The sequence below is a fragment of the Triplophysa rosa genome, linkage group LG2, assembly GCF_024868665.1.
Source record: "Triplophysa rosa linkage group LG2, Trosa_1v2, whole genome shotgun sequence".
Lineage (NCBI taxonomy): Eukaryota > Metazoa > Chordata > Actinopteri > Cypriniformes > Nemacheilidae > Triplophysa > Triplophysa rosa.
Genome location: NC_079891.1, coordinates 33,442,567 through 33,460,672, shown reverse-complemented (window position 1 = coordinate 33,460,672; position 18,106 = coordinate 33,442,567). Strand labels below are relative to the sequence as shown.

The 18,106-nt window shown below is 40.2% G+C and overlaps 1 protein-coding gene across 2 annotated transcripts in view; it reads left to right on the top strand.

Moving 5' to 3' along the window:
* Positions 1-484: 484 nt before the first annotated feature.
* LOC130570574 (E3 ubiquitin-protein ligase RNF43) overlaps positions 485-18,106 on the top strand; it is an 84,045-nt gene continuing 66,423 nt past the window's right edge. For both annotated transcript variants that reach the window (XM_057360945.1, XM_057360937.1), the window contains exon 1: positions 485-1,737. In XM_057360945.1, the coding sequence (XP_057216928.1) occupies positions 1,498-1,737 (240 nt within the window). In that variant the 5' untranslated portion in view covers positions 485-1,497. The remainder of the gene's footprint in view (positions 1,738-18,106) is intronic.

The following is an 18,106-nucleotide window of genomic DNA, read 5'->3' as shown; positions in this document are numbered from 1 at the left end:
CATATTATATATATAGTATTATATATATATATATATATATATTTGTACTATAACAAAAGTGATCATTCAGGATCATGTGTTTTGCAGATGTCTTTATTGTTTCTTTTGTTATTTTTAATATTGGTCTTAGTCTTTAGCCTATCGAAAATATTGTTAACTTTCCTTCAGAAGAACTCTGCACGCACCCACAAATACACGCGTGATATAGCTCTTTTAAAACCAAATAAATTGATATTTATAAAACTAGGAGTCCTTAAAAAGACCCGTTTAAGTGTTTTTCGGTTTTGTTTACAAAGTTATTATAAACTAGGTATGATGGTAAATATTATTATTGACCTCTTGTTTTTATGACGCGGCTGTGACTGCAGTGATGTCCGCCAGAGGGCGCAGTGTCTGTGGCCTTAATTGGTGGGATCAGAGAAGTTCTGCTCCACCCTCAGTGTCAGTCCCACAGCAGGTACACTCTCACACACACACACACACACACACACACACGCCAGACTTGCTCACACTTCAACTTTACACTTTTCCAGCGATCTGTGCAGTTCAGATAAGCGACACACGGCTTATATTTCACACCGCCTTTGGGATTTCTGCTCATAAAATCACTGGATTTCAGGACATAGATCTGCGGAGAATCTGTTTTAACGTGAGGGAAAACTGAACGGCGAACGGGCTTGTAAAGGCACAACACATTGTACATCTTAATTTATTCACGACCGTGGAAGTAAACGTTCGTCAACATCGCTCTTCAACAGGCGATCGCTCGGTAAAACTTTTCGCAGTTTCTGCGCCGCTCTTGTTTCACTCCGATAATACTTTTTTTCTACTTTTGTAGTCTTGAATTTTTCTCGCGGGACCTGACGGGGAAACTTTACAAGCTGTTATTTTGTCTTGGGCTTTGAGTGGAGTAACATTGATACAATGTCGCATTGATGGATACAATCTTTCAACCTGTCGCGCGCTGGAATGTCTGGAATCCTTTGAAGTGGACGCGTCGCGAAAATGAGTGATTATGGCGTGACTTTATCAATCACTGCGCGCGGGAAACCGACGGAAATCATAATGTGCTTGTGATATTATTGATCTGACCTCAGGTGATCGGACTCTATGGGTCACCTGTGCGTGATTCCATCTGTCCACTGTGGATTACTGTGCGCATGTCATATTTCACGTTTAGCTGTCAGTGATACGGGCCAGCTCGCGCTAACTAACGTTTAATCAATACTAAACTGCCTTTTGATTACTGTGTGTGTGATAACAAGTGATATCAGTTTTATAAACAGTTTAATTGTTTATTAACGTTGCTTGTGATTGAAAGACACCTCTTTAAGTAGGTGTTGATGAAAAAGACATTAAAGATACTTCAGAAGCCACTGACATCTCTGAAGACGTTCAGTGGATAGCTGGGAATTTTTATTTTTTGCTGGGCTCTGATTGGCAGCTCTGTGGACAGTGCATCATGTATGGCCGGAGCCCGCCCCTGCGCCCAGGACAATGAGGGTTCCTGTGTGGCGATTGGCCGGGCTCTGGCCGTGGCTGCTCATGGCCACCTTGCAGGTGGCGTTGGGCCACACGGGTTTGGAACTGGCTGCTGCCGTGGAGTCCGAAAGATCGGCGCCCAAAGCCGTGATCAAAGTGACCCTGTTGAAGCAGGAGCCCACCAGCACGCCCATCACACTGGAGGGGGTGTTTGCCGGAGGCAGTGCCGGCTATGCCGAGGGGAAACTGATGCAGGTAAGCGGTGGAAGTTGGTTGCAGTGCTTTGCTTTGGATGCCTAAACCCACAGGTGGTGTGGAGAAGGGTCTACACGAGGTCTGTGAGGCGAAGACGACACATATTTACATGTTTACACACATTTAAACCAGCATTATTCAACCCACAGTCCTCTGTGCTCTCTGAAACACGGCGTCCTTCATCTGAGAAATGTCCAGTGTGTCGGCCTCCCTCGCCGAGGAAGCCTTCATGCGTGTTGCTATGAGTGCCAAAAACTCCGCCCAGGCTTATTGGAGGTGATAGATTTGTGGTCTTGTAAACCGATGGGTCTGTTCTCCGAGGCCATATTGCCAGATGTTGAGTCTTTGAAGGCTGCGTGCAGCACAGTTCTCTGCGATCCAGATAACGCCAGAGGGAATGCGCTAACTGTAAATGTATCTTGAAAGCTTTTTCCCTGCAGGAAAGAGATATTGCATCATAAAACTAGAATAAAGACCAAAAGTTTCCATAGGGGAATGCGTGTGTCTTGAGTGTAGAAGACCTAGAAACGAAAGATAAATGCTGGATGATATATTTACATCTGAAAAAATGTGTGTGCTGTTTTTGTGTGTTGCCTCCATGATGCTCCGTTTGAGCGTTGCTTGTATGGTTGCTCAGTGGTTGTAGTGCGTTTATTTTTTTACTCTGTGAAAAGCGAGCACTCCAAGTCTCTTCACTTTACCTTACAATCCTTAACCAATCACCCTTCAACAAGCCACATGCTTACAGGACTCTTTCATCCCTTTCCAAGCGCTGCTAACTAGTATCTACATGCAAAATGTAAATTGCGAACGCAAGCCCCAGCAGAAGAGAGTTGTTGTTACAGATCTGGGTTAGTAACTCAAAGGTTGAAGGTTCAGGCCTTCTCTGGGGGCCGTAAGTGTGATCTGCATTGTGTTGTGTGAAAAATAACCGGTAAATGACACAACTTACTAGCGTGTATGTTTGCGTGCACGAGTGTTTAAAGGTGATGCTCTTTTTAGCGCCGGGCTTCTTTACAGTGTGTGTCGCTGTTTTTGTTGTAGCGTCGGCCTGTTGAAACAGGTCTGGGTTGCCCCGGCGTTTTGTCCTGCTGCATAATGTTCCTTCCTTTAGGGGACAAAGTGATAGATTCATGTGCTTTTTCTTTGGCCAGATCTCTTTAATGCTACATTAGGGCTGTTGCCTGTTTTTAAGATGAATGATGTTGAATTATTATTATTATGTGTGTGAAGGGTTGGGCGATGCAGCTTACAAATATAGTCCCATATTCTTCTATAGAGGGTTAAAAATACGATTTATGTATTGATCTAAAATGGCTTGATTTATTTTTTAGTTATGTAGTATCAATGCTGTTAAAAATATTAAAAAACTATATACCTGAATATTGTATCAAATTTTGAGAATTTATTGAAATGAACAATTTGAACCGATGTACGAGTACGACCAATAATACAACTCGCCGACTTTAATGGCAATATGGTGACAAAAGATATTAAAACTTTTGTATAAAGGCTTTTATGTGGTTCACAAGGATCACAAAATTTAAAGCTGCAATTCGTAACTATTGCTTCTGTATCGTCATGTCTGTTTGAAACATAAAATTGCAGTTTACTTAACATCTTTGTGGGTTGAATGACGTCAAACTGACTCTTTCCCCCAAATCGAATCCGACAGCTCAAATGATAAATCACTTATATAAGCTTATTGTTGTGAATCGGGGTAAAATTAGGCAACAGTTTGAATCACTTTTATGTACATTTATAAAAATAAAGGTGCTTCACAATACAATAACCTTTTAAAAGGTAAGAACCTTTTTTGTCTAAATGATTCCGTAAAGAACCTTTAACATCCAAAGAACCTTTCTGTTTCACAAAAGGTTATTTGTGGCAAAGGAAGTTCTTTAAATTATAAAGAGGCAAGAAAGACATGGTTCTTTAACTGAGTGGTTCTCAGTCATTGCTATGAAGAACCTTGTAAGCACCTTTAGTGTGTATTTACTTCATGGTTTTTCTTTCATTTTTAACTCAAAAACGTTACAAATTGCAGCTTTAAAAGAATCATTTGTTCATAAAGTTTTTAATGGCCTGCAGTAAGGATCGGAAAAAAAGCCCAGCTTTACCATGCAGCGTCCATCCAGAGAGTTATTAAAAACTTCACGCTAAAGAGGTGAGCGTCGGATAAAAGCGCTTTTTCCCCGTTTCGTGCAGGCGTGTCAGTCTGGCTGTCCTCGGGCTGCTTTGAATTGGCCTCGTAGAGAATGACAGCCAGTTTTTATAACCACCAGTAATTACACATCCACTGGCCCATCTGATGTTCGTGAGCGTGTTGTTTCTGCAGGCCACAGGTTGGCGAGCTGCACTCCCCAAATTTAAATGTCTTTTCTGGGCCGCTCGGTGGATCACAGAGCAGGAAAGTACAAGATCAGACATGATGATGATGGTGGAAAGGTTTTATTTAGGGAGAAAAGGCCTCTCCTCTGAGCCACTGCCCTTTAATGCAGGCACATCTAATGCGCTCGGTTTATTTTACGATATAAATGTGGAACTTGGACGTTTTGTGTAAAATAGTTGTATGTTGGTTTATTTTTTTATATATATCTTCTTAATGTTATGCTACAGAGTGTGTGTGTGTCAGCTAATAGTGACTGGATAGGATCTCAAAGAAATCGTTTTTTGGCCGTTGTAGAGTTTAACAGAAGGTCCTGTTCTGAGGTCATTGAAGGCCAGCTTCAAAGTGTTTGGACATGTCAGAGGCGTCAGGCGTTCTGATGGTCCCCTCTGATGGTGCCAGCACTTTGAACTTGGATGGTTGTCCTTCAGCGAGTGAAAGGCTCCAGAGGTTTTGCCCGGCACAGCTGTTAAAGTTTTACTGCCTGATGGGCATTTATTCCCCCCACCCAGTTTCATTCAGCTCCACATTTTTCTCACGAAGATGTCTATTGGTATCCAGTTATTTTATAGTTGTCTGTTCTGCGCTGGATATATGTGTGGACTGGAGTGCTTTACATTATTTACACATGTGAGTGTCATAACAGCAAAATGAAATACAACACTACATTACAAAGTTGCTAAACTGTGTTTTATATTTATTTCAGTTGTGTTGTTGCAGTGTGTATATTGGATGATTTTACATCAGCTTTGCATGTGACTCATTTAATCAGATTAAATGTAGACATTTCTATTTAAATGTATTGGCTTTACTGTTTTAAAGGAGTAGTTCACTTGTAATAAACATTACTATGGAAAGTGAATGGGGGAAATTTTAAAATGTAAAAGGATACTTCACCCAAAATCTTGTTTTTAGCTCAAAACATCATATGTCATGACTCATCTTATTTTTTTAGCTTGATTATATTATTTAATCGAATGCCTTATTTTTTTTTTCATTTGTAGGATTTACTGCTCAGTATAACGTTTCAAAAATTTGAAAAGTATTTTAGCTTAATTTCCATAAAATAACTAGAGATAGGACTTCGAGTTATATAAAAATGATCAAAATATCGCCAATATAGGGCCCGATGAAATCCATAATTTTTTTCCCCAAATTCCGTTTTTTCCTGTTTTTATTTTTATGGATTCCATGTTTATATTGTAACATTATTTACAGCACAATTTGCACTTTGTTAGCTGTGCAGCGCTACTTTCTGGCTAAGAAGTAATACATTTGCCAGATTCTGTGCCTTTCCGTGTTCTACAGCAAATTCCGTTTTTATGTCTGGATTCCGCGATTCCCACGAAATGATTTTCATTGTTTTTAATGTTATGTACAGTAACAGAAAAAATGTAAACACGTGATTTTTAAAACAAAACATTATCGCATGCATAGTGCGTAAAGCATTATTCAGCAAATTATCACATCACATTTTTCTTCAATATCATGCAACCATACATGTGCTGTTACAGTAATTTACAATTAGTCATACCGAAACCAGACTGACAGGTAATGTGTGCAGTGACAGAAATCGATTATTGAGTTAAACCGAGCGTGACCGCAGACGTACACATTAGCTAAGCAAACATGTTGGCAGCCTCCTATCTATCGTGTAACTCTCCACTTGTAACTAATGTTCACTTCAAAGAATGAAACTCCCTTTCTGATGTCTCAGGAGTGCAGATGATGGGGCGGAAGAGATGAACGGGTTCACGGAGGAGAACTTCAAAGAGCACGCAGTTGAAGACGCGAGTCTAGATGATTAAAAAGAAGCTTGTTTACTCTGCGTTTCCGATAGGCTTCCCCTCCCCTCATTCAGATGGATTTCCTGTCTGTATTTCCCCTCTGGAAACTGATAACGGCACACCCGCCCCTCCGCTCGCCTGCCGACCTGTTGATGTTTGTCTTGTGGCTGTTGTCATGGTCGGCGTGCTGATGGTTGTTTCTCTGTGAAATTGTGAGGTTTCATTCGAGCAGGTGCTGGAGCGTTAGCACCTATAGTAAAGACTTATAGCATTAGATCTTTTGAATGTTGAAAGTTGTTTATCCTAGACAGCTGTGAGGTGAAATGAAGAGCATTTTAATAGGAAAACCATCAGATCCAGTTACAAGGGTCATGGGAAACTCGGAATTGTCAGGGAATTAAAAAAATTGTGCCGTCTAGGCCCGGACAAGTCATAAAAGTATACTTATATTATATTCTAATATACTTCAATTAGATAATTGACAATTTTATTGTTTCTGACGATACAACATAGAATTAATTTCATTTAAGTTTAATCAGTGAACATTGCATATAGAGAAAAACTTGCAATAATAATATATCTTTAATTTTTTTCCTCAAGTACTACTATTATTATTATTATTAATATTTTTTATTATGTATTTAAAGCTGCTTTGCGACAATGAAAATTGTGAAAAGAGTTATATAAATAAAATTGAATTAAATCCTGGCATGTTTCTATAGGTAAATTTCTATAGTTGTTTTTAAAGAACGGGGGTAACCAAAGAACATTGGTCCCATTGATTTTCATTATGGACACAAAACCATCAAGACATTTCTTCTTCAGTATCATCCATTGAGAAGCTATAAAGTCATATAGACCGTTTCATCGGACACGAGCGCGCCTGACCCCCAGTTAACTTCCGGTTTGTGTTTGGCGAGTGTCTAATAATATAACTATTTATCTTTTATCCAATGTATGTTAATATTCATTTGTGTTATTATATAGAAATTGTATTAAATAAACGATTTGTTGAATTTTGTTGTATGTTCATTTTATTGAATAACAAATTTGTTGAATGGGTCCTGTAGTTTTGACTCATTTAAAAAAAAACGTATGGTACACTGACATCTAGCGGTTGAGCTTGGTATCGCAGTCTAAATTCAAAATATTGGAAAGACAAGTTTAGCCAAGTAACGGTTCTTGGTTTCTTTTGATTGTTATCAGAAATATTCTGCAGGCGCTTTATTGTTTGTGAATGTGTACGGGAAGTTAAGTCGGAGTCGCTAAAGTGCGCATGAGCAGCAACGTTTGTTTATGTTGTTAAGATGAAACCGTCTATAGGTTTTGAATGACGTGAGGGTAAATAAATGATAGATTTCGTATTTTTATGTAAACTATCCCTCTTAACTCGATGGCAGATGGTTTGTGTTGTATTAAAGTTGTGTCGTATTTTCCTGCAGCTGGAATTACATTTCACGCTTTTATTTCCCAGTAACAGCGTGTTTGCTTTGTGCCATTGAGGAATTTGTGAAGACGAGAGGAACAGGAAGATCTTTCTAGACCCTGCTGTCATCTTACAGTAGACCCTTTGTTCTTTTATCATGCCGTTGTGTAGCTGGTTAAAATAACATTTCTGTGTGCTGGCATGATGTTTTCTTCTAGTGGGCTTAAGGTTTTATCATATAAATGAGCTTTTTGTGAACAGTAGATGTGTAATGTATTCGGTTAGCTGTGCGCGTGTGCTTGTGAGTGTGTGTGTGCGTGTGTGTGTGTGCGCGTGTGTGTGTGTGTTATGAAGGGTTGATGTGGAGGGCAGGCAAAGCTCTTAAAGACACTGGGCCGTAGTCTCTTGTTTTAGTCATTAGGAGAGAAAGGAATGCTGGGATGTATTTGTGTCTGTCAGTGGCACATTATACAACACATTCCTCAGGGGTTTTCAGGCAAACAGTGTGTAAGAGAGGGGCTTTATCACATTGTATGTGCCGTAAACATAAGTGTAAAAAGGCGTTTTTAACCTTGAGTTTGTTTTTCAGCCCAGGGGCATTTTTAATCCCGGGTTAGTAATTCACATTGTATATTTTCGGCGCTGGATATCGTGCGGCCCTGCTATAGATGTGACTTGCATTACATTCTAATGTAATGTCATTAGAATACATGCTTGCTTTTCAATAGTCCTCCATACACGAGGGTGTTTGAATGGTGCAGTTCCTGCATCTGCCAGCAGGGGTTGGCGGTCAAACCTCAACTCTCTGACCTGGCCAAAGTCCGTTTACGGAAGTCGTACCACTCGGTGGCCATGTTTGCAACGCCTCTGGGCAGATATTTACGTCATAGCAAGTCCACAGTCCTATCTACTTGAATGGGGGAAGGCAGATATTTCTAAAACCGCGGGACTTCCTTCGCCAGAGCGGCCATATTGAGAGATATTGACATTGACATTATTCCTCGCCATTCAGTGTAACGGCAGTGGCGCATATTGTTAATATTAATATCTTTGACCTGGCTAATCGCTCTGTAACTACTTTTACTTCAAGGCAACACTTATTCACCAACAGCCGACCATTTCCTGTAACTTCTATAATCCAGATGTAATAGCGCTGTAGTTAAGCGTGTAGGAATGTTTCTTACTGCGAGTCATTTGTCTGAGTGCTTGTAGGTCCAGTTAGATTGCTTGGGTTATTAATAGGCGACTTAATTAGTTCTCGCCCTTCCTTTTGTTAGTTATGAGTTTATAGGTGAAGAAACATGTTCTCATCGTGTTTCTCATCAAATCAGGCTGAAGTTAAAGACCCAAAATGCAGCAAATCATTGGTAATTTAGATTCATTAGTGTTCGGATGTGTCTTAATGCCTAGATCATAGACGATTTGTAATCATCATATTATTGCCACTTAAAGTCAACATGAAGAGGTATTTTCAAGGGCCTTTTTGTTTGACACGTGATTATACAATATATATATATATCTGGTGGATGAAGAAGTTGCCTGCTTGAGCTTGTGATTGGCTATTAAATGTTAAAGTAGGCGGAGATGTGATGGTCTTAAAAACAATTTGTCACTTTTTTCCATCACAGGTACAGTAAATAACTGGAATCTTGTTGTGTCTTTTTCATGATAGCTGTTTGAGAGAATTGTGCAATATGGGTTGTAAAATATGATTTTTCATAGTGTTGTGATCTGTAGAACTCAGTCCTGTAAGATCAGCAATGATTCTGGATCTCCGGCTGTAAGGGCGGATGAGATTTAGTTTCGTAATGTCTGCGTTTATTGATTCATTTATTAAATGAAGTGTCAAACACAAACTAATATCTTCATGTATTGTATTTTTCTCCTGTTTTTAAGTAAAAATATCCTTAAGTCTGAAAACAAGCATCAGTATAACTGCAAGGAAAGTACAAACTTGATTCAATATATAACATCAGCTGGTCTGGTTAGGCAAACAAACTTGTTTGTAAATGTTTGATCTCTGTGTGATTGTCTAATGGCTTTATTAATAGCCCGCATCATCTTCCTCCGTATGTGTTTTTCCATAGAACTGGAGGACTTTGTAAACAACAACACGCGTTGTGTAACTTTCTTTCATTAGCAAACATCAAACGCAGAGATAAAATGTAGGAAGGTGGTGATTAGAGACAGAAAAGCAGGACACCGGACTGTGTGTTTACAACGGTATCGCAACACAAAGGTTACAGGTTCAAATCGCAGGTAACGCACATGCCCAAGTATCGATATTTCTTTTGTGTAAAATTTCAACAAAATGTTTTTTTTTCACTGAAATAAATGTTTTTTTATTACACAGAGTAAATTACTGAAAAAGGGTACCGTTTGGTACCGGCACCGAATTCCAGGTACCTTATTGGTACCGGCTAAAAAGTGAACGGTACCCAACCCTACTTGCCGTACAGACGACCAATGGCGTGCGCGCTGTCCCTCGTCTGACCTTTCCTCTCCGCTTCTCTCCTTGTAAAAGACTTCAGAGTTGACTGTCAACTCATTTGTGCCAACCGTGCCTTTCTCAAACACTCCTTCAAAGTTTCCAAACAGCCCCGGTTCAGGCCTCAGAAAAGGTGCCGTCCGACGAGGCGTTTGTAACCATGGTAATGCTTTTTTCATGCTTAAGCAAATAACTGGGATTTGATGCAGCTTGCGCTAGCAGTGAGAGGTCGACGTGTTGGAACAAACTGTTAAGTTTGCTTTCGTTTTTTATGTGAATCGGGCATTAAGTTGCCCGAAACGTACATTACATGAATGCAGATGTGTCAACTGAAACAATTTCAGAAAGATTTGGGTGTTTTTTGTATGATATTATAAGTCTTCGGGTGTAACATTGTGAGACTGAGGATAAGCTCACATTTGTGTAGTTTAGAGACCATATCATTTTCAGGCGTCTAAAATCTTGATGCCGTCTAAATGAGCGGCCAAAATGCATCAAGTTTTTTTTTTTTTTTTTGTCTTTAGTTGAAAGCAGTGTTGCGTAAACGCCCCCTGAGATGTTCGTGCTGTGTCACGGTCTGAAGTGGCTGTGAGGCTGTCATTCAGGAAACTATGTGGGGATTCCTGCAGTATTGACTTTGTGAGCTGGATCTTCAGAGAGACGATGAGCACGGACAGAAAATCTCTCTCAGAGTCACATGACCCTGACACTGGTCTCTCTCTCTCTCTCTCTCTCTCTCTCTCACACTCTCTCTCTCTCTCTCTCTCTCTCTCACACTCACTCACTCACTCACTCACTCACTCACTTCAATCTACTCATGTCTCTCGTTCTCTCTCATCTCTCTCTCTCTCTCAACTCTCGGTCACAGCTCTCTCTCCTCTCTTCTCTCTTCTCTCTCTCACATTTTGTCCCTCTCTCTCTCTTCTCTCTCTCTCCTCCTTCTCTCTCTCTCTCTCACTCTCTCTTCTCTTCTCTCTCTTTTCTCATCTCTTTCTCTCTCTCTTTCTCTCCCTCTCTCTTCTTCTCTCTCTCTCTCCCTCTTTCTCTCTCTCTCTCTCTCTCTCTCTCTCTCTCTCTCTCTCTCTCTTCTCTCTTCTCTCTCTCTCATCACACTTACTCCTCTCTCTGTCTCCTTCTCTCTTCTCTCTCTCTCTCTCCTCTCTTCCCTACATTAATCTTCTTTCTTCTTTTTCTTCTCTTCTCTCTCTCTCTTCTCTTCTCTTTCTCTTTCTTCTTTCTTTCTCTTTTCTCTCTTCCTCTTTCTCTTCTCTCTCTTCTCTCTCTCTCTCTCTCTCTCTCTCTCTTCTCACTCTCTCTCTCTCTCTCTCTCTCTCTCTCTCTCTCTCTCTCTCTCTCTCTCTCTGCTGGTGTTGGAGGTGAATGCTTTGGCACACCTCAGGAATGTTTAAGAACCGCTGGTCTGTTGGCTTCTGTAGCTCAGCTCAGATGATTGTAGCTTCACAAGTCACAGACAGCACACACGTTTAACCCTCTCCTTACGAGAGGTTTCATACGTGCCGTGTCGTTTGAGCTTGTTAGTGTGAATTTGTCTTTAAGCTGTAATCTTTCTTTTTCCCTCACTCCAAAGTCCAGAGCGAAGGGCCTGGCAGGCATCGCGCACCGTGGCCGCATGGCATGTGAAACCTGCAGCTGGTGTAGAGAGGAGCGACTCGAGCTTTGCTTTTTTGTTTCTTTGTCTCTCCCACATCAAGGCCTTTGTTGCATGAGCCAAAGTGAGTTACAGTGTCACTCGGCACCGCACTTTCTGGGTGAATTTGAGCCAGAATGAAAATAAGCCGACATTGATTATTTTGAAATGAAGCCTAATTTAAGGCTATTTTTATTGTGACCTTTAGTTGTTTTTTAATTCAGGATGTTTTCTGTATTGCTTAAAATACCGTATGACATTTTTGTTTCACGCAAGTCATATTTACTTGTTAAAACTCTAGATACTCTACATCATTAAAATTACCGTTAGAAGATTTTGTAAGAATTTAAAGTGATATTTTTTTTTGTAAAATGATGGTGGATTTAAAATGACTGGTGCCGTTAAAATTGTCTTTTGGAGTGTAATATGTAAATATTTTACAACAAAAATATCAACTTTATTGCAGTACTGTTATGGAGAGGGAACTGTGAAAGTCACTGAGCGGTTGACTTGGATGTGTTCTTATTCTTCACCCGCACGCGTTTCGGTGTCAATCAGTTGTGTGTGTGCGCGTTTTTCCTGTCCGAGTTTGTTCGTTCGGTTCCCTTCCGATAATGATATGTCTCCCAGAAGACCCTGGACTGTCTGGAACGTCGGGCAGCACATATGGCCTCCACGGGCCTGCATTGCATTCCGTGCACACACACACACACACACACACTAGCCTTCACCTGTTTATTTACACAGACACGGTTGAATTTCATGTCATTGAAGTTTTTTGACCTCTATAATCGGGTTGGGTGACATGCAGCAGTCATCTGATAAAAGAGATTACCTTGTGATATTATTAAAAACGATTAAAAACTATTATTAAATAATTCTATAAAAAAGTTTTTAATCTTAAAAAATATATCAAAAATGTTGCTGCCTTAAATTTAAAGGTTCAATCAAACTGGATTTACATGTCGTTTCAATTTACTTTTTATAATAATTTACTATATACATAAATATATATATATACTGTAAGATGACGATAGATAAATAAAAAATACATATTTAAAAATGTAGTCTTAAAATAGGGTCCTGGAATAAAAACGTTTAGCAACCGCTGTCAGAGAATGTTTTGGAAAACCAGCCATTCATGGTAGCTATTTAACAACAGTAAAGGGGTTTCAGGTGTTCTGTTTTGTATGTTACCTACTGTAACATCTCCTTTTAGATATAGTACAGTCATTAGAACAGAAAACCTCTAATAGAGTATAGGCCCTTTTCACAATGACGTCACTTAAAGGTGCAGTTCTTGAAAATCAGCGGCCACTAGCGTTGTATTATAGTTTTGCAACGAATCTCTGAGTCATTTGCTCACCCCTCCCTTTCGAATTACGACGGTGGCCGCAACAGTAAAAAAAGATGTCGTCTACCGAGACAGCGGATAGCAGTGATACAAGCAACGATGTTTCTTTGCAAAGGTAAGGCAATATATTAACGTAATTCATCATTTAACATGTATTCTATTGCGAAAGTTACTGTTACAATTCTATAATTAGATATATTTCTTGCGTGCTATCTAGTACACGCTGAGAGTAGTGAAGTAACTAAAGTTAGATAATCGTAAATAGCAACGCTGCTCAAAGCGTTTGATCTGACAGCGACATAGGCAGTTAGGTGTAAGTTAGTAGACGTTTGTCTCCCCCTTTGTAAAGTCAGGAACAACCGGAGTACGTACCGCAGGGACGGAAAAACATTATTATTCGGAGGTTATATGGCCATTTGTATAAAATGCTAACGTTACCGTTTCAACAAAACAGTTGTTTGGTAAACATTGAAAAAGTGGAAACATTGAAAATGTTGAATTATCTTACCAGTCTAGCAGAAAACAGGCAACTTCGGCGTCGCCTTGAAAACATTTGCCTTTCAACAGTGCCTTCCATCTGGTAATAGATACACCGATGTTTATCCTGGATTTCTGCCGCCGTTTCTCTAATTCGTCTGGCAGCATCACGTTTGCGCTTCTTTGACGACGGAGATTCACGCTCTGTCGGCTCTTGTGCACAATACACATGGTCCTCCATTTTATCAAAACTTCTAAGACAGAACAATCAATTGCTTCAGCTAGACGACGACGACTACTCCTCCTCTCCGTACTACGACTTACTACTTTGTGCGTCTTCAACTCAGTGATGATGCAAGCTGCGTCTAAAAACACACACGAAGACCAACATATACGAAACGCGCTCTGTAGAGCTGTTTGTCCGTTAGAGCTTACTGTACAAAACATGGCTGCGCAACATAACAAATACCATGTAGATAGGCCCGCTCCCTATGTAGATACAACTGGTTTATTCTAAGGTAATAAAAACGTAACTTTTCATTACGTAAGGTTTTTATACACATCTAAAGACACAGTTTTGTATGTTATATTGCATTTCTGTTAATAGATCATACAAAACATCCCGCACTGTACCTTTAACTTCCGCCTTTTCGCAAAGCAGTGTATCATAACATCCGTCCTGCAACAAACAAGAAGAAGAACTTCCGTTTTGCCGTCGCGCTGGAATTTAACAACAGTGAAAAAAACTGACAGAACACGTATTCAAGTACTTATCCTAGCACCTTCGCTAACACAAAAAGAAAACCAAACACCTTCATAATCAAACAGGTACTGTTCAACGAAGAATCTGTGTCCTTTCTCTAGCTTTGATCTTGTCGTTAGCGAAAATTTGTCTGCAAGACATTGTACATCATCTAGACGTATTTGTGGCAGATGCGCAAGGGACTTGGTAAACTCCATTCTGAGGCGCTAGCGGAAGTAACTTCTTGAGTTTTACTGGCGGTTGGCAAACCAGCTTATAGGTGCCTTACCGCCACCTTATGAACTGGAGTGCTAGCGGAAGTAACGTTACACTGCTTCGCGGCAGAACGGAAGATGCGTGACGTCATGTGAAAAGGCCGTATTGCAGTAACTTGACGTACAGCCTGACGTTCTTTTGAATTTGTTTGGTGTTGGTAATGCTATTAAGTCCTGTCTAGAGATTGTGTGTTGAAACCTTAATGTTTTTTTTCTCTGGAACTGTCTATTCCCTCCAGGTCTTCTAAAACCCGTTTCCCGGCCCGGATCTGCCGCAGGCGTGGCCCGGCGGATTTCTGTAATGATGAATTTCTCTTTTGATCTGAACATTCCACACTTTTATTATATTAATGCGGGGGCTCAATTAGTGTTGAGTGCGCTCTCAATATTGCATTCCTTCCAGTCTGTTCGGACTCGCTCGGAATGTTTCTTCAAAGTGCTCCTGAAAGTTTGGTCACGTTGCTGTGTGCACGCTCGACTCTGACAGCGGCGAAACCATTCGTAACGTGATTGCTTCATACTCGCTTCGAGCGGCCTTCCATCTTCCGAGCAGATATAAGAATATAGTGGGAAATCTTTGTATTCATTAATATGGAGGAATGTAGGTTAGAGGAGTTTTTGTAGTTGTTGAGCAGAGAATTCATCTAGTTAACAGCCATATAGAAAACGTTTGGTAGCTAAAGGGAAAAACAATGACTATTTAAGTTTAATTGGGGTGTTTTTGGACCGTGCATTTATTTTGATCATAATTTCCATAATTTTGAAACAAGATGCTTTAGATAAACTAAACGAGCTAAACGGAAGTTAAATAGATCCGTCAATCAGTTTTTCATCAACCAAGAAGAAAGAGAATCCGGTAATAATCACAGATTGTGTAGGATAGCAGTTTTACTTGCCCTCTTTCTGTGTTTGCCGACTGTTAACTATTACCAAAGCATGTGTAATTTGGCCGAATCCCAACACTGTTACACACACACGGGCGAGTATCAAAAGACTCCGACATTATGGCCCGAAGGCGTTCAGAAAAACACTCCCGTTGAGACGCCATTGTGCCACGTTCTTCCTCATTCACCCACTTTCATATGCATGTTTGTGTACATGTGTGTTGTTCTAAAAAGTGCATAAACACACACAGACGTCGCTGTTTGTCTCACCTGTAGCTCCGCCCACTCCCCTTCTCCGGTTAATGACGGAGGGCTGATCAAAGGCTTGCCGCCGGCAGCACAACTTTACTCTATTTACTTACCCTAATATCTCCCGTGTTACATCAGCCGAACTGTTATTCATTAATTTCTACTTTCCCTCGTGTCGCTGTGCTCTGTCTGGCTCTTTCTGCTGTCTATGGAGTCGTTCTATTTTGACATTTTCAATAAAACAGCTTTGTCGATAAGTTTTCGGTGTATTTAAGCTTGGCAAAATCTCTGTGTTGTGTGTCGCATACCGGTGGACCACAGCTTTAAATGATGATGCAGATTATTAGTCTTGTAAGGTCTCACAAGCCTCTCGGTTGTGTTGCTGTGCGTGTCTTTTAAAACTGATTTTCACACATCAATCAGTCAACTTGTGATAAAGATCCTCTGGGGAAAACCCTTCCTGTCTCCCCTCCGCTGCGTCCTGCCATCCGATTAGCTGCCTCCCCGACCATCTATTTGCCTTCGGGGCTTCTTATTGGTTGATAGCACAGCTTTATCTCTTCAATCGTTCTCCACTTCCTTTCGCTAGTGCCGAGGCCGTTTTCATGCAAAAAAGACTCAAACCTCATCACTCGAATCTCTTACCTGTTGCTTAAATCAATGGCTTTGAATGTGTACAGTAAGTCACCGCGGGCTAGAGGAACCGTACTGTAGGTGGAGGTTTACACGGATGCGGAGTTTTGTCTTCCGTGTTGTTTAAAGTCTTTCGTTGTTGAACGTTTACATACACCTCAAAGAATCTGACAGATGTTGATCATTTGAGAAAAACAAGAAGTTTCAAACTTATCACATACCGTATACGACCCAGTCCTAAAGTTTACATGCGCTTGATTCTTTATACTGTGGGATGTTACCTGGATGATCAATGACTGTTTTTTGATAGAGTCTCTTGTTTGAAAAATCCTGCACAGTATTTGCTTTTTCAGCATTTTCTGCATATTTATGATATTAGAAACACATATTTTCACACCAAGGAAAATGTGTAAAGTCATATGCAACTAATCTATAACGGAAGACAAATGGTAACAAATGCGCTAAGAATCCAGCTGTATGTGAATTTGTATTCTGGATCTTTTGTAGCTTCGCAAGGGCATTGCGAAATAAACGAGATCTTTAAACGAAATCATAATTTACACCGATCTTCCCGTTCATCATTTGATGTGGTACTAAACAGCGTTGAAGTTCATTTCATCAGGGTCTATATGTTGTCCGTATGATCTCTACCACTTGCTTTAGGACGGGCGCTTGCGTCACGTTCTGGTTGACCTTGACGTTCATCGAATTGTTTTTCTTAGTCAACATGTCACGAATCTGCTATATAATGTTTCTAAAGTGCCAGCTGCAGCCCGCCTTTGTGACAGACTGCTGAAAGGATAGCATGTCACAAACACTTTCAGAAGACATTGTCCTCGACTGAGATTCTGATTTCAAACTGTAGTGTTTGCAACTTGAAGAAGGATCCAACAGACTGCTTTTGTGTTCCAGACAACACATGAAACGATACTATTGCAATACAAACACAAGTGTGTAGTATTAAATATTTAAATATTATTTTGCATTCTTATTGTATACAGTTATGATAGCACTGTCGATATTGTTGGCTTCTAGATCGACGGTTTCATTGGACGCAAGTGCCTGGCCCGAAGTTAACTAACGGTCTGTGTTTGGTTCTAATATAACAGATTATTTTATGTTTCATTTATATTAACATGACTTTATATTTGTATTTAATTGAATATTAATTGTATTAAAGGCATAGCTCACTCAAACATGAAAATTCTAGAGTTGTTCCAAACATGTATACATTTCTTTGTTTGGTTGAAAGCAGAGAAAGATATTTGGACGAATGCATGTACCAAACGGTTCTTGGACCCCATTGACTACCATAGTAGGAAAAATGTCGACTCGATGGTAGTCAAAAGTGCCCCAGAACGTTCCAACTTTTGCTTTCCTACATTGTTCAAAACATTCTTTTGTGTTCAACAGAACCAAAACAATTATAAAGTAATTTTTCCTACTATGGTAGGGGTCTAAGAACTGTCTGGTTACAAGCATTCCTCCAAATATCTTTGTGTTCATCAGAACACGGACATTTATACAGATTTGGAACAACTCGAAGGTGAGTAAATGATGACAGAATCTTTATTTTTGGGTAAACTATCCCTGCTTGAAAAACTACTCGACAGTTATTGAGGTCTCCCGGAAGTTAAGTTTAGGCCACTTAACATTTGTTTATGTTGTTGCTTCTGAACTGTCTATAGTACATTTCATATTTTTGTTCTTATTTCTAGAAATATGCTTGCGAACAGTGCTGACATGCAGGTTTGTCTTGCATCCGTTATTTGTTTTGGTGCACGTTCACCCTCTTTTAGATCAGTGACAATGGATCTGCGTGGATCTGTTACACCGTCTGTCTGATACAAAGAGAGAAATTTCCATGTGCTGCATGTTAGAAGCACCGTCCCAAGTGAAGGCCTCCGCCTGTTTTTCTCAGCTAAGATGTGCTCGCCCGGTTATGGTATGTGCATGGTATGCGTATGTTAAACAAGGTTACAGTAGGAGTCACCCGACAGCTGGTTGTGTGCATTGA